The sequence below is a fragment of the Mchenga conophoros genome, linkage group LG6 (assembly GCF_057382185.1).
Source record: "Mchenga conophoros isolate Kocher_MC1m ecotype Shallow Benthic linkage group LG6, M_conophoros_male_GT1.1, whole genome shotgun sequence".
Classification (NCBI taxonomy): Eukaryota; Metazoa; Chordata; class Actinopteri; order Cichliformes; family Cichlidae; genus Mchenga; species Mchenga conophoros.
Genome location: NC_140531.1, coordinates 26,211,764 through 26,238,656, shown reverse-complemented (window position 1 = coordinate 26,238,656; position 26,893 = coordinate 26,211,764). Strand labels below are relative to the sequence as shown.

General features: G+C 39.4%; 1 protein-coding gene across 5 annotated transcripts in view; it reads left to right on the top strand.

Moving 5' to 3' along the window:
- The first annotated feature begins 1,086 nt into the window (after window positions 1-1,086).
- atf7ip (activating transcription factor 7 interacting protein) overlaps window positions 1,087-26,893 on the top strand; it is a 31,804-nt gene continuing 5,997 nt past the window's right edge. The window contains exons 1-9 of one of the 5 annotated variants that reach the window (XM_085277087.1): window positions 1,087-1,679; window positions 22,736-22,788; window positions 23,686-24,201; window positions 24,338-24,395; window positions 24,579-24,788; window positions 25,649-25,830; window positions 26,062-26,199; window positions 26,324-26,395; window positions 26,486-26,556. In XM_085277087.1, coding sequence (XP_085133213.1) covers window positions 23,692-24,201; window positions 24,338-24,395; window positions 24,579-24,788; window positions 25,649-25,830; window positions 26,062-26,199; window positions 26,324-26,395; window positions 26,486-26,556 — 1,241 coding nt within the window. In that variant the 5' untranslated portion in view covers window positions 1,087-1,679; window positions 22,736-22,788; window positions 23,686-23,691. Of the gene's footprint in view, window positions 1,690-22,735; window positions 22,789-23,685; window positions 24,202-24,337; window positions 24,789-25,648; window positions 25,831-26,061; window positions 26,200-26,323; window positions 26,396-26,485; window positions 26,557-26,893 lie in introns of all 5 variants that reach the window. The other 4 variants (XM_085277086.1, XM_085277083.1, XM_085277084.1 and 1 more) reach the window with 4 other exon arrangements.

The following is a 26,893-nucleotide window of genomic DNA, read 5'->3' as shown; positions in this document are numbered from 1 at the left end:
GCTTTATAACTCTGCCGAAACATACAAGCTCACCTGCCGATATAGTGAGATTTCCAGCATTAGGAATTTTAAATAATCCCGACAAATAAATTGAAAAGTACTCTAATTTTAAAAGAATTTATTCCTTCACTTGCACGGGTAACTATGCAAAAATACTTCTACCATCAAAGCAGCGTGTTATGATTTATTGAGGACTCTAAACGGTGATTCACCAAACTGAGAGCTTCAGCTATGCAGGCTATTTTCAGGCTGCTTGTACTGCCTAAGCGAAGGAAAATGTAAACGTTTTTTATTGCTGTGTGTTCAATTTATGCCCCAATATCAATGTATGAGAACTAAGCTACAGTGTAGCCTAGCTGATTTGACCACAGGGGGTGACTTGTCTAAGCTCAAGGCTGCTTTCTCCAGCACTGCAGACATGTCGGTGTGCAAAAGGGTGTGAGAAAGAGAGAGACACGCAGGCTCTTGGAGAGCACAGATACCAGCTCCCCTGCTCCCGATCACATGGATTCTGCTGCAAAGGGACTCAGACAACACGAGGTGCAAAGGTTTAAGCTATTCCTTTTCTGGAATACCAACAAACATGAGAATATAAGACCACTATAACTCACCCCCTGCTGGCCTCTTGGGGAACAGCAAGTTCCTCAAGCACAAGTGAGTGCACAAAATGGCTGACCTGAATTAATGCTTTGTGATCTCAGAAGGAAATGACTGCAAAAAGACTGTTGTTTCTAATAAATAGCATAACATAACATAACATAACTACTCGCTGGGACCTTCAGGTGGACTCTTCTCATGTGTGCACTTCCGCGTAGAAAGTGCAACACTTCAATGTACCTAACACCCTGCATAACCACCATGCTTGCCGATGCAGCAGGTCTGTGTAACTGTGAGTGTAGGTTTATAAAACTACAATCACACTACTGTCTGTAGTTAGGTTACAGACAAATTTTCAGGCTGTTGTTTGGCAGAAGGCTCCTCCCCCTCCCTATAACCCCTCCCCCTTAGCACTGTAATGTCTCTGGGCTCTGTCTGGACACCCCTCCCCCTCCATGCCAATGTTCAGCTGCCTGTTCTCTACCACTCATTGGCTCTGTGATTCTGTCTCAAACCTGCTCCTCCTGCTGCAGGGTAACTACAAGCTGCAGCACATTTTCTTTGAGTCCTGCATATCCTCCATACTAACCGACCTAAAACATCCTGCAGCGGTTCATATACATACCTTGCCTGCTTTTATCTACCGACTTCAGCACGGTGACCAACAGGATGCTTTAAAAAAAAAAAAAACCGGGTGAACCACTCAGACTGCATCTCTGGACTGCGCGACCGTTAGTCGTTTAACGACCAAACCCCCTCTCCCCCGGTCGCAACGTCAGCCGTTGGAGTTTTTTTGTGCGTGCGCGAAAGGAGGAGGAGTCTGTTCGCGAGTCAGAGGGGGCGCGGAGCAGTCGGTTGAATCCGCGAACACAACAGTTGTTGTTGTGGCACAGCTCACTAGTTTCCCCGGTTCATCTTGAGAACGTGGACTTGATGCAGCACTCATAACGCATCCCGAGAGCATCGGCGCTTCACACAGGGGGTCCGTAAGAGTTGGTTTGGACACCAGCGGGTGAGGAGGGGACCGTACGGAACGAAGCTTAAAATCGCGGGAACGTCGGCGGACAGCGTAGAGAAATTCGGTGAGTCGAGGTACTGCAGTTAGCATGCTACCCAGACAGCTTATTTGTACTTTTATTTAATAGCAGTGAATGTCATCCTTTATGGAACTTGTGGTTCTGAACAGAAACATTTGATATGAATTAGGGGAAAAAATCTGTTACTGGTAGTTGGCTGCATACAATGCAACAGTGACCCCTACAGACCGGGATTACAGCAGACATGCATAATGAAAACCCTGTCAGCTAGCAGTGTCAGTGTTCGCTAAATGAATAATGGTATATTGATACTGTTTTGGTTTTTTTAATCGATATCACGGAGTGAAAACATTTTATTTGCAGCTTTTATTTACAGACATTTTTTTTAAAAAATTCTCTAATGGCTTATATTCGATTCGTTTTTTTGTGTGCTAGAAAAGTCGTTTGCATAACCAGTCTGGAGTCATAACATCCGTGTATGCTAGCATTAAACTGTGAATTGATTTGAATGCTGATATATCTTACATTTGTTATTCAGGTAGTTTTTTTTAAATTACATACAGCATATATTTTAGAACATTTGAGCTTTAAAAAAATTACATGTCTATTCCTTGATTTCTGATAAACGTTGTGAAACAAGTCACCTTTATCTTTAGTTATATAAATCAGCAGTCCCCAACCTTTTTTGCGCCACGGACCGGTTTGTGCCCGACAATATTTTCACGGACTGGCCTTTAATGTGTCGCGGATAAAACTAGTACCGGTAACGAAAAAAAGATTTATTCATAACACAGGTGAAAAGACCCAGGAAAACCGAGTTAACGATAAAAACGATAACAAAATAACGCTGAAAACCGATAAAAACCCTGAAAACCATACATTTCACACCTGAGCCTCAACTCTTGCGACCCGGTACCAAACGACTCACGGACCGGTACCGGTTCGAGGCCCAGGGGTTGGGGACAGCTGATATAAATAATAGTCGCTTTACTATCTGCTGATTGAAGAAAGAGTTCTTACATCTCATCAGTAATCAAATACTTTAAGTTTGCTTCCCAATTCAGAATGTGGAAATGCACACTTGTGTCTCTGATGTTTTTGTACCTCATTTTATGGCTTTTTAGGTAAAGTTCTACAAAGTCAATGTAGCAACTGCGCCATGTTGGTGCTAGGAAGCAGCGAATATAATCAGCATGTTGACATAACAAAAAGCTTTGTGGCGTCCGTTATTGATCTTCTGTGGATGCTAAATGAAAATGTGGCTTTTATTTTAAAAATAATATCCACAAAAGTTTTTTAGCTCTTACTAGATGGTATCCCTAAATTCACTGCTACAGTATAATCTTTTTAACTTAGCTGTCTAAAGTGACTAGAAGTGAGTAGGAGAAAGCTGCATTCCTCATATTGAGCAGCTGAACCCGCCCCCTCCCCCTCTTGGTTTAAAGTGGTACAATCCAGTAATTTTCCATTTCACTCTCCTAGGATGTGGGTGTGGCCTAAAGTCAATGATCAGACAAGAGTTGAGCAGGTTTTGGTTTTTTTACCTGCCAGTGACTTTACTTGAAAACTGAAATCTCCACCTTTTATGGTTTTGGTGGAAAGATGGAAAGATGTACATGATCATTACACTGCACTAAAGATCAGACACCAAATGTCTTGGGCAATTTCTCAGTTTTCAGTGCTGTAGTCTTTCATCATATTTTCCAACATCTTACATATTTTTTTAAAAAAAATCAGTTAATATAAAGTCAACAGTTTCATATTTGCTTTTAATTTTTTGAATCATGCCTTGTTTCTGGTTTCACCTCCCCCTCTTCACTTCTGCAGTGCTCACATGGTGCACTTGTAATTCATTACAGAGACTGTTGTTTCCCTACAGAACAGGAAGCAGCCCTTAAAGGCACAACCTATTTTTTTGTGTGTGTGTGTGTGTTTAAAGTTATATTTGACTTTGCTGTAGCTATTTATTGTGCTTTTCCTGTAATCCAGGTTTTTGCAATTACTGTAATAGTAATATGCTATGCTACAGTTTGTAGTTTTACCTGTGTTCGCTTTAAGATTGTATTCAGTTTGGATGTGTGTTTTAACCGGTGCCCTTTCGGTTGCAAAAAAACAGAATGCTCGATTAAGCCCTAAACTCCGCACGAAAATGTTTAGTGGTCAAAATAAACTTTTTCCCCCCCTAGATCTCTGTAGAACCAGAGGTTCTTTTTGCAACCACAACTGTCACCCTCTGGTGGCCGTCAGATAGAAGCCACTTCCAGGTTAGCTTCGTATATGTTAGAAATGCGTAAAACAAAAAATGTCAGCTAGCAGTGGCAGTGGCCAGTGATAAATTAATTACTTTCTAATACCATAGAATTGATAATATTACACTGGCAAATTTTTAAAATTCTGATTAATATGACATTAAATGTTAAAACAAACAACAAAAAGCTACTTAAACATTGTCACTGTTTTTGTTCATAACAAACTGTTTCAGGTGGGAAAAACTACAAAAATATAATGAATTTTCTCCCAAATTTCACAACTGGAAATGTACATTTGTGTCTTGGGTATGTTCATACCTCACTTCAAGACATTAAAAGCCAGTCCTACAACATCAGTGTAGCGACTGTGCCGTGTTGGTGCTAGGAAGCTGCAGACATAATCAGTGTCCTGCAAAGGTGGTAATTTGGGCGAGGGACAAAAAAAATGACAGATCTTAATGTGTAGTTGTTTATCTTGAGATAGAAACTAATGAAGAAGGTGCCAAAGTAATAAATGGACTATGTCACTCTGTTTTGTGTCGTTGGATTGGCAGCTTTACTGAAGAGTTAGCGATTTAAAAAATACACTTGCAGGAATCGCTCTAGCTTATCAAACTGCAATCTAGATAGAGCCTTCAATGTGATAGAATAGAAAAATATAATGGCTAATGTGAGTAAGAGGCAGCTGCACCCCTCCCCTCTTGGTTTAAAGTGGTACAGTCTAGTAATTTTCCATTCCACTGTCCTAGGATGTGGGTGTGGCCTAAAGTCGATCTCATCAGACAAGAATTAAGCAGGTTTTGTCTTTGACCTATCACACAAATTTACTACAAATGAGAAATCTCACTTTGTTTTTGGTTTTGGTGAACTGATGCGCAGAATAGATATAAGGCCAGTGGAGTGATTTCTGAACTGCATAAAATATCAGGCACCAAGTGGTTTGGGCAATTTCATCTGTCTTCAGATTTGGAGTCTTTCATATTTTCCAACTCCCCGTTATAATGTTATTGATAACCGTGTCCATAGAAACAGAGAAAATTAAGAGTTTAATATTTGGTTTTTACCCTTTTAGAACATGGTATGGCCTTGTTTTTGGTTTCACCTCCCCCGCTTCACCCAGCGGCAGTGCTCACATGGTGCACTTGTAATTCATTACAGTCTCTTTTTTTTTTTTATCTGCAGAAGAGGAAGCAGCCCTTAAAGGCACCACATACATTTTTCAAAAGCTTTCTTGTAGATGTTATATTTGACTTTGCTGAATTTATTTAACTTCTTATACCGTGTAAGATTGTCTGTATTGAGTTTTATAAATCAGCAATTTGTAGAGCTAGCTTCATTAAGATTTTAAGATTGTAAATAAAAAAATATTTTGTTTTGTTTTCTATCATTAAAATCGAGACCTTCTGGGGAGCTCCATGTGGAGAAAAGGGGGAGTTAGTGTGACAGCAGTCCTGGTTTATACATGTTTGCTACCAGATGTAAGTCGGCACTGTGCAGCTGTTGGCTCATGACAACTATAGGCCAAGAGTTTTTGGCCTCAGTGATAAATATGAGCAGAATTTGATGACATAACTCAGATTCATCTGAAATTTTAATGTGTATATTAGACAAGGGCGTAAAGTGCCATTCAGGTAGGCCACATCACTGTACCATGTCACACAGAGCATACTTGTATCTTGCAGCATTTTCTGTAGAGAAATAATTAAAAATAATATATCACATTATATAACTGGTCAAGTGACAAAATGCATATTGATTCTCAATACTCTCAATACGTGCCACTGCTATTGTGTGACATTATTTGTTATGTATCTTAAATTCTTACAAAGCGGTGCACTTCAACATGAAATGGTATTCATGTTGGTATATCATAGTAGTTATGGTTAAAACCATGTCACCATGGTTATTTATTGAAATTTAAGCTAATTCTTAATAGATTGATCAAATAAATCAAATGTAGAAATATAGAGACATAACTGATTTGTCCACAATGAAAAGGCAAATCAGTTTGTGTGTTTCTCATTTAATTACAGATTCTGACATTTACATGTTATGTTATGAAATTATTCTTATGGAAGTTAGGTCAGGCGTGATGCTGGCTTCCAGTACTGTATTTTCAACTTTAAATAGGAAAAAATTTGCCCTTGTTTGTGAGATTTTGAAAGCATGCCAAGTCTATGCGAACCGGTTTCAGCCAGTTGGAGCCGGTTCCTTTGCTTTGGGCTGAAAATGAGAGAGATGAGAAATGTGATCTAGGTTCAAAATTCTGTGTGCTGGTTATTCGTCGTTGATGTCTTGTTGTGCTGCTGATTAGAAATCTTGGTTGTTTCAAATGTAATGTTGTACTTCACACATAATAATGATGATGATAATAACAATAAAAAAGTGGTCAGGTTTTACACAGATTTTTATCCTATTAAAATGAGAATGTTTGTGCTTAAGACATGCTACACTTGCGTATTTTCCAGCTTCATATTTTGTTGTGGCTGTTTGTAATTATTTAATCCTGGTAGCTGTCTGGTAGCAATATGAGTACTAAGGGGATGTTACACAGAAGAGCAGTGATGTGGCAAATAAAGACTGAAATATCAGGAAAGTTATTTGTAAAATTACAGAAAAAATTGACCTTTTAACATTACCTAAAGCAGTGAATCTTACAATAGTTTTCAGACTAGGCGACTAAAGTCTTTCTCATGTATTCAAGTTACCTGTACAGGCCTCCTAGCTATATTTCAGTTATTTAGAAAGTTCAGTTGCTGCTACATAGGGATATGCGCGACTACTTAACTAGATGTATAGATGTTACTCCCCTTGCTAGTAGACATCAGAAACACTAGTTGGCTAGTAGGGCTGCCACAATTTGTTGACATAATCTATGACATCGACTATTAAAAAGTGGTTAGTCCATCATTTTATTGTTGACGCGTCATATACATACCACATAAATGTGTTTTTGTAACTGCAATACACTGCAGGAAGGTATGGGGGCAGTATCACATTTTCCATCTGCAAGACTGCACTCAATATTAACAAAGAAGAAGTGTAGGCGAATGGCAATGCAGGAAGACGGAAGAAAATGGAAACTGAGATTTTAAAAAATGCGAAAGCATTTCACAGAAAACAAACTTAAATGCAGACTGTGCAAAGTAGGGCTGCCACAAACGATTATTTTGCTAGTCGACTAGTCACCGATTATTTTTGCGATTAGTCGACTAATCAGATCATGCATCCATTGGACGTAAAACGTACAGCTTATTGCACTAGCATGCATCTGCTCTTGTTTAACTATCATTAGCTTACAGCTTTAAGTGTTTAAGGTATGTGCTAACTAAAAGTAGAGACAAGATGATAGTTTATTAAATTTTAATGAAATTTGCAGATTTTTTCGGTGGAGCTTAATTAGAGCTGGGCGATATGAGATTTTTTCATATCACGATATGTTTTTTTCATTTCAGGCGATAACGATATCTATCACGATATAAGCCAAATAACTATATTTGTAAGATTTAAATGTGCCGTTGCTCACAAGTAAAATGTGAAATAATCAGCAGCTTGTTTGTATTTAAATATTTATTTCCCATAATAAGTTCAACAGGGTAGATGTACTTAAGGAACATGAGACTTTTTCAGATAAATAAAGGCAAATATTGCAAACTACACAAAAGGCAGCCGCTAAAGCGTTTAAGTTTCAAAATAGAACAAACGAAACAGACTAAATTGTCAATTCCACTTAGAAACAAAATATTAATTCTAAAAATAAATCTTAGTTTGTTTTACAGAAGAACAGACAAAACTGACTAACTTTTGTCAATATCAAATAAACAGAACTAAAAGGAAATTCTCAATCTCTCCTTGTTGTATAGCTTAGCTTTTCAAACAGTTTTAACAGTTACTTTAGTCTGACAAAAGCCGAATGACGAATTAGCGCTTCCAGTCAGAGACTGAGGCTACGTCCACACGTACACGGGTATTTTTGAAAACGGAGATTTTCCTTTTTCGTTTTAAAAAATAATCCCGTCCACACATAAAGGCAGAAATGAAGGAAAACGCTGCTATGAACATGCCAAAGCAGCAGGTGGCGCTAGATTCCTAACCGTGCAGAAATATTGGCCAATCAGAAGTCTAGAAGCCTCGGTGGGAAAAAGTAAACAAAGCTGGGGCATAGAAGCAGAACCGAGTCGTATGTGTGGAGGGACAGTAACTGTGTGTGTGTATGTAAGCATTTAAACACTGCAGAGAGTAGAATTAACAGTAACAGTATTGTAGAAATTCATTTCACCGAAACAATAACGTGGCGCACAGTGTGACGCATGCACCAGTTTATTGTATTTCCAGACTTGCTTTCGGCACAATTTACAGTGCACGCTACTCTGTTTTTTGTCAGACTTGAAATAGCCGAAATACCTTCACACTACGGAACTTCTATGGCTCTTCCGTTCGACAATCTCTCCGGCATTGGAACCATCATCTGTTTTCTCTTCGGTCACGCTCGGTTGATTTTTCTAGTCGGCACACTCATTTCCTCCATTACGCGCTGGCTCCATTACCCGCTGGCTGCTTCCCAAACAAACACACGTGCGGCTTGGCACTTGTGCTGTACGTAACAAGTCACGCCACGTGACGCTGCGGCTGTGATTGGTTCGGCTCTGCGCTACTTAATTTGGATTGGCTGACCTTTTTTTTTTTTTTTTTTTTTTTTTTTTTAAGAGGACAAGAGCGGCGAGGTCTATCGCGATAGCTTAATTTCTCTATCGAGTAAAAGTTATATCGCGATACATATCGTTATCGTTCTATCGCCCAGCTCTAAGCTTAATAATCTCAGTCGTCTGCTCCTTGCTATCTAAAATATAACAGGACACCGGAGTATATCCTCGAGCATCTCACACTTCTGATAATCAGTTGTCTGCTTGACGTTTATTCAGCTGTGTAAAAACTATAACTTTAATCTCAGCCAAACCGATTTACTCAGGAACAAAGAAAATACTGAAAAAAACCAAACAATAACATTTTAAGTTATCTAAGTGACTTATATATGTTTAACCTGAGTAGCGAAAGATGGCAGTGGGTTTGAAAACGATTTGCCGGGAGTCCGGTGTTCTCACCGGCTCTAGTGAGCCTTGAACCCGGGCTAGCTATCGAGCTGGTGGGTAACAGACGTCTCTGAAAACGTCGGAGCACTTTTGAAAATATGTGGTGTCTTGATACACTGAGCTGGTGTTTGAAGTTTACACAGCTACATTCTCGCCTGAAAATATGTTAAGTTTATTTTGTGACCCAGAAAGAATAATAAGAGTAATATTAAAACTAACTAGCTGCCGCTATTGTTGGAAACTGAGCTGGCATGCGCTATGAATTCTGGGACAGGGTTGGGCTACGAAGTATACACCCGACCCATCCTTCAAATCTTGGGAAATAAAGGACGCATTTGTTGGCGGCATTTGTCGGAGTCTTCGAATTTGGACAATCTTCGTCGTGTCGCTGTAACGTAATTGGCCTACTAATGCGGGCACAGGAAGATGCGGTTCCTGAATTTGGACACAGCTACGATACCGGACACTGCTTCTTCTTTGGGGTTTAAAGGCAGCTGGCATCGTTGTACATGCAGTGCTGCCAACTTCTGTTTCAGTCCGTTATTACACTCTTAAATCCTGCTACTTATTCCTGCGTCTTTTGGGATCTTACAAAGCTTCAAAACAACGCATCGACTACTAAATTAGTTGTCGACGATTTTGATAGTCGACGTAATTGTGACTAGTTGACTAATCATGGCAGCCCTAGTGCAAAGCGACAGCAGTAGTTTAAATGCTCATAAACTGCAGCTCATAAATATTTAAATCCCCAGATTTGATCTATGATATCAAATCTGAATGGGTCAGTTTTATAGATTTACGTTAATGTGTTGCGTTGATACTTAATGTTATAATGTTATGACAATGCTTGCTAAGCGAACACCATTTTAGTTTTGTTAGCTAATAAGTGAAATGTGATAGTAAACCATTAAACAGGAGAAGCTACACTGTCTCCTAGTTTGGGGGGTTTTCCACACAATTGCAGCCGTAATGATTAGTTGGCTTTCCATTCGGTTTCTTAACAGAATAGTTAAACATCTAGTCACCTAGTCAGGGTTTTGTGGTCTGTAGGGTTGTGTAATGTCATATTGTCTGCAATACCAGAATATATATTACATGATAAGTGTCATATCTCAATATCATTGCTGTAGCAAAACTATGGTTATACATTGTCTAGGTCATGCAACAAAGAGATAATCCCAGGCATGTCTGATAGCAAGAGCTGCCTGCCAGTCTCAGGTGATGATTTAATACTTAAAAAGGGAGCTACTTCAGCAACCTCCAATAAAGTAGTAGTGTAAAATATGTAAAGAATGTTGTTTCCACTGAAAATGGAAACAAGAAACTTGTTTCACCACTTAAAGAAGAACACACTGTCAAGTACAGCCAGATTATGAAGCAGGGGATGTGCGACCGAAATGTTAAAAAAAAAAAAAAAGACTCGACTGTGCATAACTGCACTCACTAGCTGCACTCCCTATGACAGAAGGAGCAAATGTTTGATGAATATTACCAATACTGTTACATGGTGGTCAAGGAATGCTTTAAGCAAACTGGTCAAAAAGCTTGAAGCAAGTTACAACTACCCAGGTAGAAAATATTTTTCATTGGCCACACTGAGCGAATTGTGCACTCTAGCCAGTAATAAAACTGTAAAACCTGTAATCTGTGTTCAGCTATTCTTTTCACAAACAGTTGGCACATTAAGTAACTCCCGATGTTTTATTTTGCATATTTTTACTGGATACCCTTCCTGATGCAGTCTCAGAGAGATTTGTGTCTCCTCCCTCTGACTACCTCCTCCAGCTTATTCAGGGAAACATCGAGCCTCTTCCAGGCCATCCAATAGACGTAATCTCTCCAGCATATCTTGGGTGTACGCCTGTGCCTTCTCCCGGCAGGTTCCTGGCCGGAATACCTTACCCAGGAGATGACAGATGTCTCAATGTGGAGGTGTAGGGGCTCTACTCTGAACCCCTCTCAGATGACAAACTCCTCACCCGATCACGAAGGGAAAGCTTATCCATGCTTCGGAGAAAGCTAATTTCCATGGCCTGTATCTGTGATCTCATTCTAATTTTGTTAACAAAAAGATCAGACCTAAATTAACAAATGTAAGGTGTTTCTAAACAACTATGCACCATCTTGTGGCAGGTGACTGCATTACATTTAGGACACAATCATTTCATGGGATTGGGAATCTATTAAAATTTTAACAATTTATTCAAACGACTAGTAACTCTGATAGAGAGTAGTGAAAACAGCAATGATTAGTCGACTACTATATATCTACTGAAGGAAATTTTGTCATAAGGCAGTTAGCTCGAGGGTCCATTCGGACACCGATGTGCCTTCTTGTTTTTTGTGACCATAGGGACTCATCCGCAGAAAACTTACTTTGCAGTGTACTAATTATACATGCTGCCCAGGCTGCGGATTTCAAAGAAATATAACAGGAATGGCTACTTAGCCGTCCGGTCTTCAGCTCCGCATCAGAGTATAATCATGATTAAAGCCTGGATAACCTTTTCCTTTTCCATCTGTTGATGCCTGAGAATTTCATCTTCAGTGAGTGAACATAAAGGTTGGTACATATGTCCGCATAACTCTCCATGTTGTGCAATTGTCCATGGACAAATTACATTACGATGCACCAACAACACATGGACTTGGCAGTGGACTTCAGGCTTGATTCCTGTTATACTTTAAAACATCCCTGAAAGTCAATAGATGACAGGTGTACAAACCAGCGTAATTCTGCAGCACTAGAAAATTAGCGACCGTGTTTCCTTTGTCAGAGTAACCAGGCCACTGCTGCAACGATTGCTAAGAGCATTAATCTGTTTTCTCCAGTCACAACAAATTTGCTGTCAAATGTGATTCTACTGCAGTATTGGTAACTGTGATGGAAGGCTCTTGGCCAAGGTGCTGTGAAAGATCACCATAGCCTTCCATGTCACTGAAGTTGTTGTGGGCTCTGTCAACCTAGTTAGTTATATTTCTCAGGAGGTGCATGTCAGGTTGTGTGCAAGGTTACAGTGTAGCATTAAAAGGAGTTTCTGGTTATGTTGTAACTTACAACGTAACTTCCTTCAGCTGATTCTGTTCCCAAGCGACCTAATGGTGTGTCCTTGGTCTATCTCAGGGACTTCTCGGAACACCTGAAAAACTTCATCTAGGATGTGTCAGAATAACCATCCAAGCCATCTCAATGGGCCCCTTTTGCATGGAGGAGTACTGTCCCTACCCTAAACCTCTCCTGAATGACTGAGCTCCTCATCCTGTCTCTAAAGCAGGAATTATACTCTCCTTGTCAGTGTGTCCGCTCCGATCTCAATTACATAAATTTTGAAGTCACATGTTTAGCATGAGGGTTTGTGTGCTTTCCTGTTTCACGTCCATGGAGAATTTACATTAAAATGCACCAACTACATATGCTCCTCAGGCAGCAGAATTCTAGCTGATATCCAAGAAGTATAACAAGAATGACTTCTTGACTGTCAGGTCTCCAGCTGTCGATGTTCGCTTCTGCAACAGAGTAAAAATCATGACTTAAGGGACAGGCCAGTCACCTGTTCAGCCTTGCAGGGTAACTTAAAAGCTATACGTGGGCCCATCACAGGAGGGAGCGTAGGGGTTTGGTGCTTTTTCAACTGGGAAGAGGTCTTGCCATTATAGTTTGAACATTTAATTATATGTGATATTTGATATGTGAATGTGAACTGGGTATGCTTGACCCAGCTAGGTTTGGTTCTAAATAAGAAGTAGAACTAGTGAAAGGGAAAATGTCTCCGCCTTTAATTTGGAGCACTTGGACTTTAACCACGTTCATAAAGGTGAGCTAGCCTTTACTACATTTACTAAATAGGCTAAGCCTAGGATTGTGCCATCGTCCATACATCATTTCAGTCAGTCCACTGAATCTGTATTGGTGTCTGCCAAGTGTCATCGAGTCTTCCAGCAAGAATCTGGAGCAAGGTAGGGTTGTTCCCAGCTATTAATTTCTTATCAGTCAAGCTTTAGATTTAGATTAATCCAACAATTTAAACACGAGAAAACGCATTCTCTTGAAAGTTAGTTGCAAAAGCAGGATTAGCTCTCTTACCTTACAGTTACCATTGTAATACTCGGTGTGCTTGTGGGTTGCTTCATGCCACCCACAAAGTACCAATATTTCACAAATATATTTTTCAGAAGTAAAAGAGAGAAATATATGGGAAAAAGTACTAGTACTTTACAAATACTATTATTTTATTGTAGCCTAGCCAAATAGGAATACTTTGAGACATTGCTAACAAATACATTTGCTATAAATACTGTCAAATTATGAAGCTGGCTAATTTATGTTAACATGTCAACAAATGCAATTGAAATGACCATTTACTGCTGTGGGTCCAATGAATGTTAATTAGAATATGTCTTCTCCTTTTATACTTAAAAAGAGTCTTCTGTTTATACAAACCAGCAGGGAGGGGAGAAACAAATATAGTTCTTTTTAAAATAGAGTGGTATTAAACAGGCGTATGTGGGGAAAGGCTAGCTATATTAATTACAAAAGGCATTCTCAGGCAGTCAGCCATTTTGTGCTCTAGCATTCACTGCAGCCCATCAAAGGAATAGAGTGGGGGATGGAAAAGTGTCAAAGTTGCTAGCTTGTTGACTTGTCTAAATTATCGAGTCAGGAAATTTTAGCTGTGTCCTGCAAAGTTTTTCACAGAAAACAGTGTGTGAGTTCCATGGCCTCTTTATGCTTGAATGTCTGTTTTTAGACAGAGAGGAGGAAGCTGTTAATACTGGATTTGTGAGTCCTTAATTCTGGACTTTATTACCACGCAGCAAACTTCCGAGAAAACCCACTTTTAGACATAAACAAGGATGAGTTATTGCAGAACAGACAGAAGTAAAATTTGATCAAAAAGCTTAAGGAGAATGAACAGGTCTTTCAAAGCCAAGGGTAAAATATCTGCCTCCACAAGAGGACTAGAACACACAACAAATCTTTTCCTGTTCAGCATAGACTTATTTAGACCTGAATATGTAACTATAGAGTCTGAATCATTTAGGTAGGTTTGAAATTGTAATTTATCTTTATAGTTCCCTCCCTTTTTATGAGAACCCCCCTACTCCTGAAATGGTTTAGTCCATGCCTGGCTGTAAACCTCCAGAGAGCCGACTGCAGGTGTGGGGGAGGGGTTCGGTGCTCTGTTGTCAGGCTGTGGCTCTGACTTTGTGTGCTAGCTGTAGCTATTTCATACAATGTGACCTAAACTCAAATTATTCCACACAGCCTTCAGACTCTTGAAAAAATAAAATGGAGCAACTACATGCAGATGTTTTGGTTCTGCAGTTAACCAAAAGTGTGGGGTTATTGTTTTTGTTTATTTTTTGTTTATTTAATGCCTTAAAATTAACTTAAGGTCGACTTTATTTTGGTGGATGGTGTACTTCACTTTGTATTTGTAACCATCCATAGCATTTTTCTGTAGTCATTACACAAACCCCGCTCAGCTTGCCTGATTCACATGGATCTCCTGGTTCTCCCACCCCCACCCTTTCCCTAGTTTTCTTCCCTTTTTTCCTTTTACCCAGCTCTCGCTGGAGTCTAATTTGTCACAAGAAGGGGGGGGAGGCACAATCACGCGTACAATGTTTGAGAAATGGTAGGCAAAAAGTCAGTGCTTATAAACGCAACAGTTAAAATCATGTCAAAAGAAATTTCCTTTCTTTTGACTACTTTTCAGAAATTGGTTTCTACAATACTACTACTACAATACTACTACAAGACTACTTTATTTATATTTTCTACTGTAATTTCCTTATTTTTTTACGTGTTGTTTTTATTACTATGCGCTTTGGGGTTTTCAGCTAAGGGAACAGTTAAAGGAACGTCACACACTGTCTTGATGGCAAATAGCTGGATATATGTAGATAAAGGAATCCCACTGGAGAGAGGAATGATCAAATATAGTGGCAATAGCTTGGTCCCCAAGTTGATCTGTCCACATGCCTGCTGAACAAAAGTGAAAACTAAATCCATAAGGAAAGCATAAAAACTGACTGTGGCAGGTGGCAGACTATACCTGATGGGCTGTGTTCAGTTTTATTGCTGTCGCTGAGTGAGTTCAAACTGCGACTGCATCCACTTATAGATGAATTATGAATTTGACAGCATATCGAGAATGTGTTCAAGGATAAAGTCTTGTAATTGCACCTGTTTCTCTGGAAAGTATCGTCAGTACCATCATGTGTACTTGAACACATTTTTTCCTTTTAACAGTTTTGGTATTGGACGTGCTCTTCCCTTCTAAAGTGTCCACGTTTGAATGTATCCATCTAAATGTTTTCTATACATCTCACCCTGTTCAAGGTCTTGGCAGACTGGAACCTCTCCTGGCATGCATACACTATCTCAGAGCAAACATCCGCGCACTTTTTCTCAAACCTCTGGGTGATTCAGATTTTCCAGTTCACCTGACTTTTCCATCCACTGTGGTTGGAAACTGGAGCTTCAGAGTCCTAGTATTATAATATTAAGAAAGCTTTGATTGAATTTGTGTACGAATATTTTAGATTGTGTGACAGCCATAGACCCAAGGTTGCTACCTGTTTAGGGGAATTTTGAAATTTTTTTCCTGTGTTTAAGGATATAAAATCACTTCAGCTAACATTAAATGTTTTGGTCAGACTTTACCACATATGATTTTTTTTGTTATTGTTGTGGTTCCTACTAAACATGAGATCTTGTTGCCGGTGTAGCAGGCAGTAAGAGCTCAGTGTGCCTGCGCACAGCAGATCAGCGTGGCCATTTTAGGTTTCATTGAATCCAGATGCAGGAGGAGAGGGTGGGGGAAGGGAAGACTGCGCATTCTGCGCAGTAATGTAGGAATGCAGGCTCTGACCTCACTGGCTGACATCTATCCCCCCCCCCACCACAGTATTTAGCCTTCATAAAAATGTCTAATATCAGATAGCAGTTAATTGCTTTTTCAGTGTATAGTTAATCAGAAAATAAAACCAACAACATCTTGAGTGTGTGACAGGCTTAGACAGCGAAGTCTCAGGTTTACTGGTTGAAGGACATACGGCAGTCTGAAAGAGAAAAGGCGTTATTTTATTACCCAGTTCTTCAGACTTATAAAATATTTAGCAATATTTGAGGTTGTCGAGATTTTCTTAATTCTTCAATCCTAGCTTAGGGTGGTAGTGAGCAAGTGAGCACAAGACTTCTGGTCTCTTGTAACAAAAATAAGCTAAACCAGGATTTACAGTAGATCACTAACATGCAGAGATAACACTCAGTCGTCAAATTTGCTGTTTCCTCAAGATCTACGTATGCATATCAAGATTTCTGCAGATACGCATTGCTTTCCCCCCTCCCCCCTTCTTTTTTTGTGGGTGGGGCTTGTTATGTGATCTGATCCAGCTTGTACTCTGCATGCTCCTCGCAGCAGCGCTGGTGGCCATTTTGTGTTTCTGTCATGGAAGAAAGGAGGGTTAGGCAAAGAGTGCACTGCAAGCTTTTATTGACTCTGGCAAGAGGGCTGTTGATGAAGACAGGTGCAGGTTGAATATGAATGACAATTTAAATAAAATTGTATTTCTATCCTACTTCATCTTATTTTGTCGTTTTTGTGTCAAATCAGGAAATTACCATAAATAGTTCTTTTTAATTTGATGAATCATTCAAAGCAAACCTAATTAGAAGAAGTGATTAAAAAAATGAACCATGTAGGCTTTTGATTTTATATTTTTAGGTGTGTGTTCTTTGTTCCTCTTGAGTAGAGGAACCACCCCCGCATAGGAATGGTTTAGTCTCATTTAACAGCAGCCCTCCCTGCTGAGGGAGAGGCTGGGCGGGTAGAGGCTGCTTATTGTGTCAGACTCTGCTCTCTTTTTTTTTTTTTTTTTTTTCTTACTGGATGCAGCTAGCATGATACTTTGGGGCTAAGAAAGCACCATTTATTCTCAATAAAAGATATATACACACACTTTCTTTCCTTTTTTGCTGAGATAATCTTTTAACATTCAATAAAAACAATAGACTGTATACACAGTTTGGTACAAAATTGCTTAACTGGCTTGTTTGATATGTTTTAGGAAGACATTAAAGACGTTTCAGCGGGTCTAGAACATTCTAGCGGTAGTATTTTAGATAAAACCAAAAAAAACTTCTGGTTTTCCCTTGGTAATTCTGAAAGTGCAGTATTACTTCAAAAAGAAATAAAGTAAAATTTTCTTTGTTTGAACGCCCCACCCCCACTTCCGCCCTACAGCAGAATGGTTCAGCCCATGAGCAAGAGGGAGAGGCTGTTCCAGAGAGAGCGCCTTTCTCTCTCTCTGTGTGTGTGTGTGTGTGTGTGTGTCTGTCTGTGTGAAAGAGACAGATGGAGAGAGGGGGAGGGTGGCTTCAGCTTGTTCTAGGTTGAGTGTCGAAAGTGTGCAATTTAGCGCTGGTTGTGCAGTGCTAGCTAAGCTGAGACTAAAGTGCACATTGTGCTGCTTTTTGTTGTGTTAGTGACTTTATTTGTTTTCTGTGTTGTTGCTTTTCATTTGGTTGTGTATATATAATGTAATGTCACTTCTTTTTTAACTTTTTTTTTTTTACTGTTTGGTTTGTCTTTAGCACAGACTGCGTAGTAGCTTTAGAGGAAAAACATAGACTCCTCCCCTTTACCTTTGATCGTCCTCTGCTCAGTAATTTATCTGACCTTCAGTGGATGCCATATTTTCTAGAGTCATCCTGATAAAGGTGAACACATACAAAAAAATAATTTCTATCATTGTTTAGTATTGAGGCTTTTGTTAATTTTTTTTTTTTTTAGAGATTTGGCGCATTGAGCTGTTTGGGTTTGTTTGGTCCACTCAGTTTGATTTTCAGTTTCAGCCTTAACAGTCTAAAGGTTTAGGTTTTTTTTTTTTTTCCAGTTCTGTTTTGAAAGTGTGAATACAGTGAATACTAAGCCAAAGGATGTCTGTGGAGATGGTGCAGGGCTCTAGGTTTTGAAATATTTCAACAAATTAAAAAAAATCAGTAAACCTTTTGGTGCCTCTACCTTTCATCGGATCTTAACACATCCTGCAAATGTATGGTCAGCTTATCACTGAACAGAAAGGAAATGTGATCCTGATTAGCGTGTGCACACTGTCTACATTATACATGGCTTAAATTGTTTATATCTGAACAATATGAATTCATGTTTATTTAAGGTTTTTTGGAGGGTTTTTTTTTTTTTTTTTTTGCATGTTTTGTCTTGAGGAAAACATTACAAAATTACTGCTTTCTGTGAGACCTATCCCTAAGGTACTAGTGCACCGCCTGTAAATACTTATGCGATGGAAAGAATTTAAAACAGCTATTGTTTCCCCCTCCCTGGTTTCTAATAAATTCAACATTTTGTGTGAAAGTGTGGCATTTAGCATGGCCAAGAAGAGTCCTGTGAGATTATGTTACAGTCTGACTCCGGTCCTCAGGAGTCATTAGAGAGCGTTGAAAACTGTGGCTAACACGGTGCTCAGCTCAAGAACAGCAAGTCCTCAGGTTATTGGAGTAAACCATGGCCGATCATATATGTATCCAGTTCAGATTAATTCTATCAAAGATTTAGCAGAGAGCCCAGAGGGAGCAGTAAAATTTTCCCTGAAAGGGCTTAATATTTTTAATTGCATAAAAACAGTGGATTGAAACAGTTTAATATTTTTAACACTGCAAGCACAGAACAGCATAAAATACTGTGCTTTCAAATAAACATAATGCCCTTAACCTTTTCATCATAAATGTCCTCTGCCGGTGATGTTTTTAATAAAAGGACAGATCCCCCCCCCCTGCCCTTTGTTAAAATGGTTTGTCCCGTGCTGGCTGTAGATTTCCATACAGTGGACTAGTTTGTGCTAGAGTTGGGGGATGGGTGTTGCCATGCAACAGTCTGTGCAGGGTACTTTCCCTCTGTCTGTGCGCTGCTAGCTAGTGTTGTCACTTTGAATCACCTTGTTGTTGAATTGTGCTATACAAATAAACTTGCCTTGCCTTGCCTTGCCTTGATAATCACTACGCTACATTTAAAAATGATAAAAGGATTAAACTTGCATGTATTTATGGCAAGCTGTAAATAAATCTTGCTACTGTGACAGCAGGAAGGGAGGAAAAAATTTAGCGGCTCATGTTATGCAACAAGACACGTTGCTGTGTCAGGAGTGCTCAACAGGCTTTTCATTTGAAAATGGTTTAATTAATAGCTAGTACAGACTTTATATGACTGCAATGTGCTTGATGGACTGGTCCTAACTGAGCCCCTCCTCTCTTTTGTAGTCTGCTGTTGGCCTCTTACCCAGTGCCTGCTTCACAGTCAGTAGGCCCCAATCCTACATAACCTGCTTTTAAATTGTGGGTTTTTAAATTAGTTTTTAAAGTATTTCAACAGTTAGAGTCTCTCTGTTATTTAAGTTGACGTCTTTTTAAGAGATCTCAAGTTCTCCTAATGAGATTTTTTAACTTGAAGATCTAGAAGATCTTTTAACTATGTTTTATTTTAATAGAAAGAAAGATTTTTTACTTTACTCAAAAAGGTAGCATTTCGACAGTCTGTCATCATCCTCTCAAAATGTAAGTTGTAAATCTCAAATAACAATATACTGTAATAACACAGCTGCCCAACTGTGTTGTCTTAGTCCAAAGCGGGCTTTCTTGGCTTGAGTTGCTGATAAACACGTGTGTTTTCTTTGAACTCACTGGTTTATTTGTTCATGCTGACCCGTGGTACACTCACACACTGTTTCTAGTGTTTAATGGTGCACAGTGGACAAACAAACAAAGTAACGAGGGATTTAACATTAACTGAAATCTGTAGGTCAGCCAGAGATGTGACGATGAATAACTTCGCGCTTCGTCACAAACATGCTCGACAGCGTGTGTTGGTGGAAAGGCCAAGATGTTAAGCCAGGTTGTCTTATGTTGTCTTGAAAACTGATGATCAAGATGTCATTAAGTATGACCGTGTCTTCCATCTGTACCAGCGATGTTCTTCCATGTTCTGAAAGAGAAGGTTTTGATGTTGCATGTAACCACAAAGTATGAATGTCAAGTCTTGATTGTTTGCTTGGCTGCTAAAAGACTGAAGAAGGTTAGAGGTTTTCTTGCTGCAACACAAACTCCTCTCCAGTCTCTCAAAGCAAGTGACCTTGCTTCTGCTTTATTTGGAAGTAGTTATGCTTGTAGTCGAGATTGACAGAGTTTGTAATCGGCAGTTTAATGACCGCTTATCGGGGGCTGACACAGTGAGTTTCAAGGAATACTTCTAAAGGAATGAGCAGCTATTTTGTAACTTGGAGTAAAGATTTGTTTAAGTCCAAGGATGGAGTCTGAATATCTCTCCATGGCTCTTTCCTTTGATGCACCCTCTGTAGCTTCAAATAAATGAAGCAGTTGCTGTTCATATTTAGTAAGCTGTTAGTCATAGCCTGGCTTAGAAAACATTGCAAAAATAAAACGCAAGTGTTAAATTAAAAAGTGCATCTGTGGCATAGTAAGATCCTTGAACTCGGTTTAATCACATAGTTGTGTTTTTAAGGACACAGAAACAGTGGGTGTCTGCTGTTTCAGTAGTCAGTGGATTCTCTCTTGGGAAACATTCACAACTTGTATGAATCGTCATTTAGTGATTTGAATTCCAATCTATAAACCTTCATGTGTTGGCTTTCCTATGGGTTTCTGTTGTGTGAAGTTTGATTAACGTTGTGCTGTTTCTGCTGATTTAGGATAAATAATTTTTTAAAAAATAGTGTTTACCTTTTTTGGCCTAATTTGGAGTGAAGATTAAATGCCACACCCTGATGCTACTCATACATGTTATGACTGCTTTCTGCACTTTACAGGGGCAAAATGACTAGTTCTCGTAGCTGCAAGCAACTATTAAAAATCTATGCACTGAGCGTTTATACACAGAACTGCGCTTTTTTACAGTCTGTGTACATTTTTAAAGACCATAACAATGATTAATAATAAAACCTGACAAAATCGACTCAATACTTTTTCTGCTTGTTTTATAGCAATAAAAAGGTTGGATTTAAAGATCACTTTAATAATATTATCAGCAAATAACTGAGATTATGTTTGGCTTAATTAGCACTTTCTTTAAATGTTCTACAATTTGTTCACAATGTGACAGCTTGCCGAAGTGTCAGGCTGAATAGAAAACTCTTGCTAAGCAGAGTTGTGCTGCAACCTGATACACCTGAATGAGAATCCTTCTCAGCTAGCTACTGAGAGCTCGGGCTGACATTAAACAACAGATCCAGCGGCCATTTTGAGTTCCTGCACTAAATCCAGGAGCAGTAAATGAGGCCGTGGGACGGGGGAGGGGGATAGTCGGCTCTGCGCAGTGTGCAGTAACACTGGAATGTGAAGCAAACCAATAATTGTTCTTGCAGTTTTCACTGCTCCACATATTTGTGAACGCTTTTTTAGGAGTTTTTTTTTCTGATTCTTCTTGTTTTTCAGGTCAGATCTTTTTTAGGCAATTGTATTGAAATGCTGCCTTACTTATTTTTAGAACAATAGGAAGGAAAACAGCAAGAAACATGCATGCTCATGTAAAAACAGAGTAGGGAAGGCCTAACATATTGAACGTGTGTACAAACATCTCACTGTGCTGCTCAGCATTAAAGCTGGAGCTATACGCTCAGTCCACATTAGTCTTTGTGTTTTTCCATATACATGTGGCAGCCTGCTAAGCTTCAACATACACAAGGCTAAATGAGAGATTTTTGCAAGTTGAGGCTGTTTTCCCTCGGTTCTCTCTGCACCATGTGAGTACTGCAGTAGCAGTAAAGCTAACCAAGTTTACAGTGTGAAACTGACACGGCTTACTGCTCATTCCTGGTCGGAGTTTAAAGGTTTCTCATGTAGTAACCACTTTTTATGTTGTGTTTTTGCACTGAAACCAGTATAAAGACATGGCTGTTTGAGGTTCCTACCATCTGAATGTCTGTTTTTGCTTTTTACCACTAGAAGCGACAGTCTGATCTTAGCAGCTGGGGGAAAAATAAGACCAAAAATATAACAAAACTGTCAGTGACTGCATGTTTTTGTTTTTTTCTTCTTACCTGTACATAATTATGTTTTGTTTTTTGGGTTTTTTTTTTAGTTCAACCTTTCTGCAGTAAAACATCTTTTTCTGTCCATCATTCTGGCAAACCACTTTCCTGTTTTGCGTCCTTTTGTGTTAACCTTTTGTGTGTTTGTCACCACTTTGGCGACCTTCACCAGTTTGTCACCACTCTATTGGTGTTCTTCTTAAGCCTCTTGCTTGCAGATAACTGAATAATCGCCCAAAATATAATTGTGATATTACGTTATTGTGTTTACCTTTGAGTAATTTTTGCCTTGTGAGTTACTGAATTTTGAAAAAAAAATAGTTTCGAGTTTTGTCACGTCATAAATACTATTCCTAAAAAATTCCAAATTAAGGCAATTTCATTTGCTTTACCAGCACGAGTAAGCGAAAGCTGGTCACGACCGATAATTTTACACTGCAGAAACAAATGTAAGGAAGAAGCATCAGTCTTATCAAAATCCGGGATTTAGTGTCCTTAGTCTACTTTACTGTATGCTATTTTAAATCTGGATATAAATAAGTATGTTAAAAAATACAGTAATTGACATAATTGCACTTTTAGTTGATGCAATTCATATTGACCTGGAAAAATATATCACTTTGAAGCCAAAGAGACAGTTAGAGCTCAAGTTACTAAGACATTTGCTAACAAATTATTCTCATTTGTCCTTCAGGTTGTCGACAAGTCCTGTATTAAGTCCATTGTCAGGAACCCTTTGGCTTGAAGGTGAGTTCTAAATACTTTTTCTATGCTACTTAATATTATAACACATGAGTGTAAAAGAAGAAAATTACTGCAAGTAAAGTATCTCCTGCACACAGCTCAGGTTCATTTTTACTTCTGACACCCATAAAATGAAGGTAAAATCAACACATGCTTCCACGCATATAAAATAAGTAGACATGAAATGAATCCTTGTAGAATGTGACAACTAGCCTTAACAGTAAATTGTGCACAACAATCACAACTATACGGAAAGTCCTTCATGTTTTGCATAACCCTTTTGCTGCTGCCAGCACAGCCTGAATGGGTCCGTTCTGATTTGCTGACGAGGGAACCAATAGGAGGATGGGGGGATGGGAGGAAGGTTGAGCTGCTGCTGTTGTTAACTCGTGCCACTTCTGTTCTCAGGATTGGGGCTTAGGTAAACATGAAATCCGTAGTTTTTCAGAAAAGTGAGGTAGAGGGGATTTGCAGAAGCAAGTTTAGCTTTTCTGACTACCATGAAAAAAGGTTTCCTGGCTTACTGAGCTGCTTGTTGACTTAAGTCACTGTAGGACAGATGAAGCAATGTGTAATCAGATGGATGAGTGTGATTTGGCTTGGATGCTGAGTTAAATTTGTAGTAAAGGAACGGGCTGCTAAGGAACCATCAGTTTGGTGCAGAGACAGCTGTGACAGAAGAACCTTCCAGAAAGAAAAAGCTAATGCCAAAGAGCTCTGCAGTGTCCTCTAGTGTTTTCTCGGAAACGGTGCACCCAATACTGTGCAATGCGTAAAGATCAGAATCAGGAAAGGTTAATTAGCGGAAGACACTGTGCCATTAACTTTTACAGCTCTGGGTGTTGTCTGTTCTCATTAATCCCTTCTGAATGCATGTTATCTATTATCTCTACTCCACAGGCAAAGATGGAAGTTATTGTGACAGAAGAGAAGAAGAAGATTTTCCGCGCCAGGAAAACCATGAAGATCAGTGATAGACATCAGCTGGAGAACCTGCACAGCACTTTGCTCACTGTGGGTACAAGTTTGTCCAACCCATCTCCACCACCTCTGATGAATGGAACACATAAAGAGGACGGACAAAAAGTGGGCGACAAAGAGCAAAACAACATCCTGGACTTGAACACTCCCCAGACTACACCACCCGTCTCTCCGACCGCTCTGAGCTCTCCCACACCGTCCCTGTCCCTAAATTTGTCTCCTTCCCCTCCCTCTTCAAGTCCAAAAGGACTCGAAGAAATGACTGCTCCGAGATCACCAGTGGATCCTCTAAATTTTGAACTGAAAAAGGTAGAAGAAGATGAGAAGAAAGATGGCACACCATCATCATCAAGTGAACCTGTCACAGCTAGAACAGACTGCAAGGGACAACAGGAAAAAGACACTGAGGTGATCCCAGCTGAGGAAAAGAAGAAGGTAAATGCATGGAAACATGAACAAAACTGTCAGATACCTTTATATTTATTTAAAAAAATTAGTTTATACTGTAGTTCGTATTGAAAGTGGAGAGCCCGAAAAACGTTTAATTGGTTATCATTTTTAATTTTCTCAGGAGGACCACACTGTAGAAGAGGACCCAGCTGTAGATTTGGCAGTGGACCCACTGAAAGGTTTGGATACACCTGTGCCACCTGCAGTATCTGACTTCACAGAACCAATGGAAACAGATAGTGACACTACAAAGGAAATGGACACTGAGGCTTCCACAGCCAAAGTACCAGATGAAAAGCCTTCTTCTCCTAAATGTACCACTTCCGATTCTTCCTCATCTTCTTGCTCTATACCCAATCCAGCTTCTTCTTGTGTGGACCAAAAACAATCAGTGGAAATCAAAGATGACATAAAAGAAGAAGAGACTGACAAAGCGGATGTGAAGAAAGGCTTGACGTGTGAGGAAAAGATGGAGGTGGGCTCTGTAAAAGTGGAGCCCAAAAAGGAAAAAACTAATGTGGGACAAGCCTCAAAGCCATCTCGACCATCGTCCACTCCACCATCTGATACAGGTATGAGATGGTGGATGTTGCAACGCAAAAAGCAATTATATACTACATGACATGTGAATAGGATAATGTAACACTGTACTCAAAACATAAATGATTTGATAAGATTTCAAGTCAGAATGCAGAATCCTTGCATACTTTACCATGGGATAAATCGGCTTCCTCTGATCCTGAAGGGAAAAGTTGGGTGGTTTCTTTTTCGGAAAATTGTCACAGGAAATTTATCATTTGAGGATTTTACTGCAATAAATTTCCTGGATGATATTGCAGTTTGATACGTGGAACTCTTTCGCAGTTCTTGGAGTTGGAGGAAGTTGTGCCTTTTTTCTGTGTGACTGCAGGAGTAGGAAAAGATTGCAGTTAGTACTCTATATTTGGTGTTGTTTTTACTTGAGGGTAGGGACTCATCCAGCACAAGAGGACCCTTTGTAAGTTTACAGGGATTCGTTTAGACTTCAGTTCATATGCTGATTGGTCAAACAAACAGAAGAAGAAAAAAACACCAGGTGTAAACACTGGAAAAATGTTAACCATGTAAACAACGGCTCTTATTGCTAGCTTGTAAAAACGGCGTCACAGAGTAAGGAACCACTGGTAAAGTCCATATGAATATGGACTCGGTTTATATTAGGACATGCCTTTGATTCAATTACTAACTAACCTCTGATCAGCTTTTACATAACTTCAGCGTTCATAATGGCAGTATCAATAGAAACAGAAAATAAAGCCTTCAGAGGTATGCAGTTCTTTTTGAGGGCCCCGGGTCACTGAAAGGGAGACCCAACAAATGTTCTTATTGAAAGTAACTGTTACTGGTTCTGTGTTAAGTTTAAATATTTTGGTGTTTGTCTTTGTTTGCTAAGCAGTGAAAGAGGAGAGGAGCTCAACCTCGGGACTGAAACGCACTTTATCGGAGGGCTCTGAAAAAGATGGGCAAACTGTAAAAATAGAGGGTAAGAGGCCCAAGATGGACCGTGAGGAGTTGGAGGCCCAACTGGAACTTAAAATTACTACAAAAGCTGGCAGTCATCATAAACTCGGGAAGGTTTGTATTCGAGTATTCAGATATGCTTTTACTCTAATAGCTTTTAAACACTGGTTGCATTAAATCCATTCACACATACAGCATAATTGATGCCGACTTCATTTTTTTCACAGTGCTCTGTGGCCTTAATTATAATAATTTTGACTGATATAGCTGAGCTTGGATAAATATAAGTTTCTCTTCACCAATTTTCCTAACATTTCATCCCTTTCACCTCATTCTTCTTCGCAGATTGTGCAGCAGTTAGTGGAGGAGCGATTGAAGGTGTTGGAGCTCACCATTTTCGACAAACATTTCCAAGAGCTGAAGGACAGAGTAGACAAAATTGACTGCGCCACTAAACACCAAGCTGCCATTAACACACTCCAAGTGAGTGCAGGTTAACTTTTTATGTTAAATTAAATTTGTCCCATAAGGAGAACATGTTGGGCATTGGAAGATGCTCTGCTTCCATTTGACAAGTATCTAAAGTCTACTTGGTGTTTCTCTTCAGGCCAAGATTGCCCGACTATCAAAAAAGTTTGGAGAGGCTAATCAGGTATCGGAGAATAAAAGGAAACAGGAGGTAAGATGTTTTTTTTGTAACTTGTTAAAATGTTTCCATTTGGCATGCAGGTGATGAAAAATGTTGAAACTTCTTATTTGTTTTCTACAGGCACTTGCTGCTGTTGCTGCTGCTACTGCTGCCAAAACGGCAGCGGTTACGAATAACCCTCAAGCTCAGCGGTAAGTGTTCAGGACTCATTTTCAGTCTAGATCCCTGTCAGCTATGCTTTGTATGTTAAGTCATGTATTTGAGAGACAAATCTCCATGGCTTTTTTAAAAGACATTTTAGTCCCTTCAGTGGAAGTTAACACCTTTTGACAGTCCACTTGTCAGTCTGATTTTGAGGTTTCAAAACTGACAGCATCAGTGTATTTAAACATGTAATCTTTGAATCATACAGCAGTTTGTGCAGGATGATATTTTGTGTGAATATAATTTTGCTTTTGTATGAACGTGACAATACCGGACTAAAGCAAGTACTTACTACACACGAAACCGTTACACTGTGAATAGTTG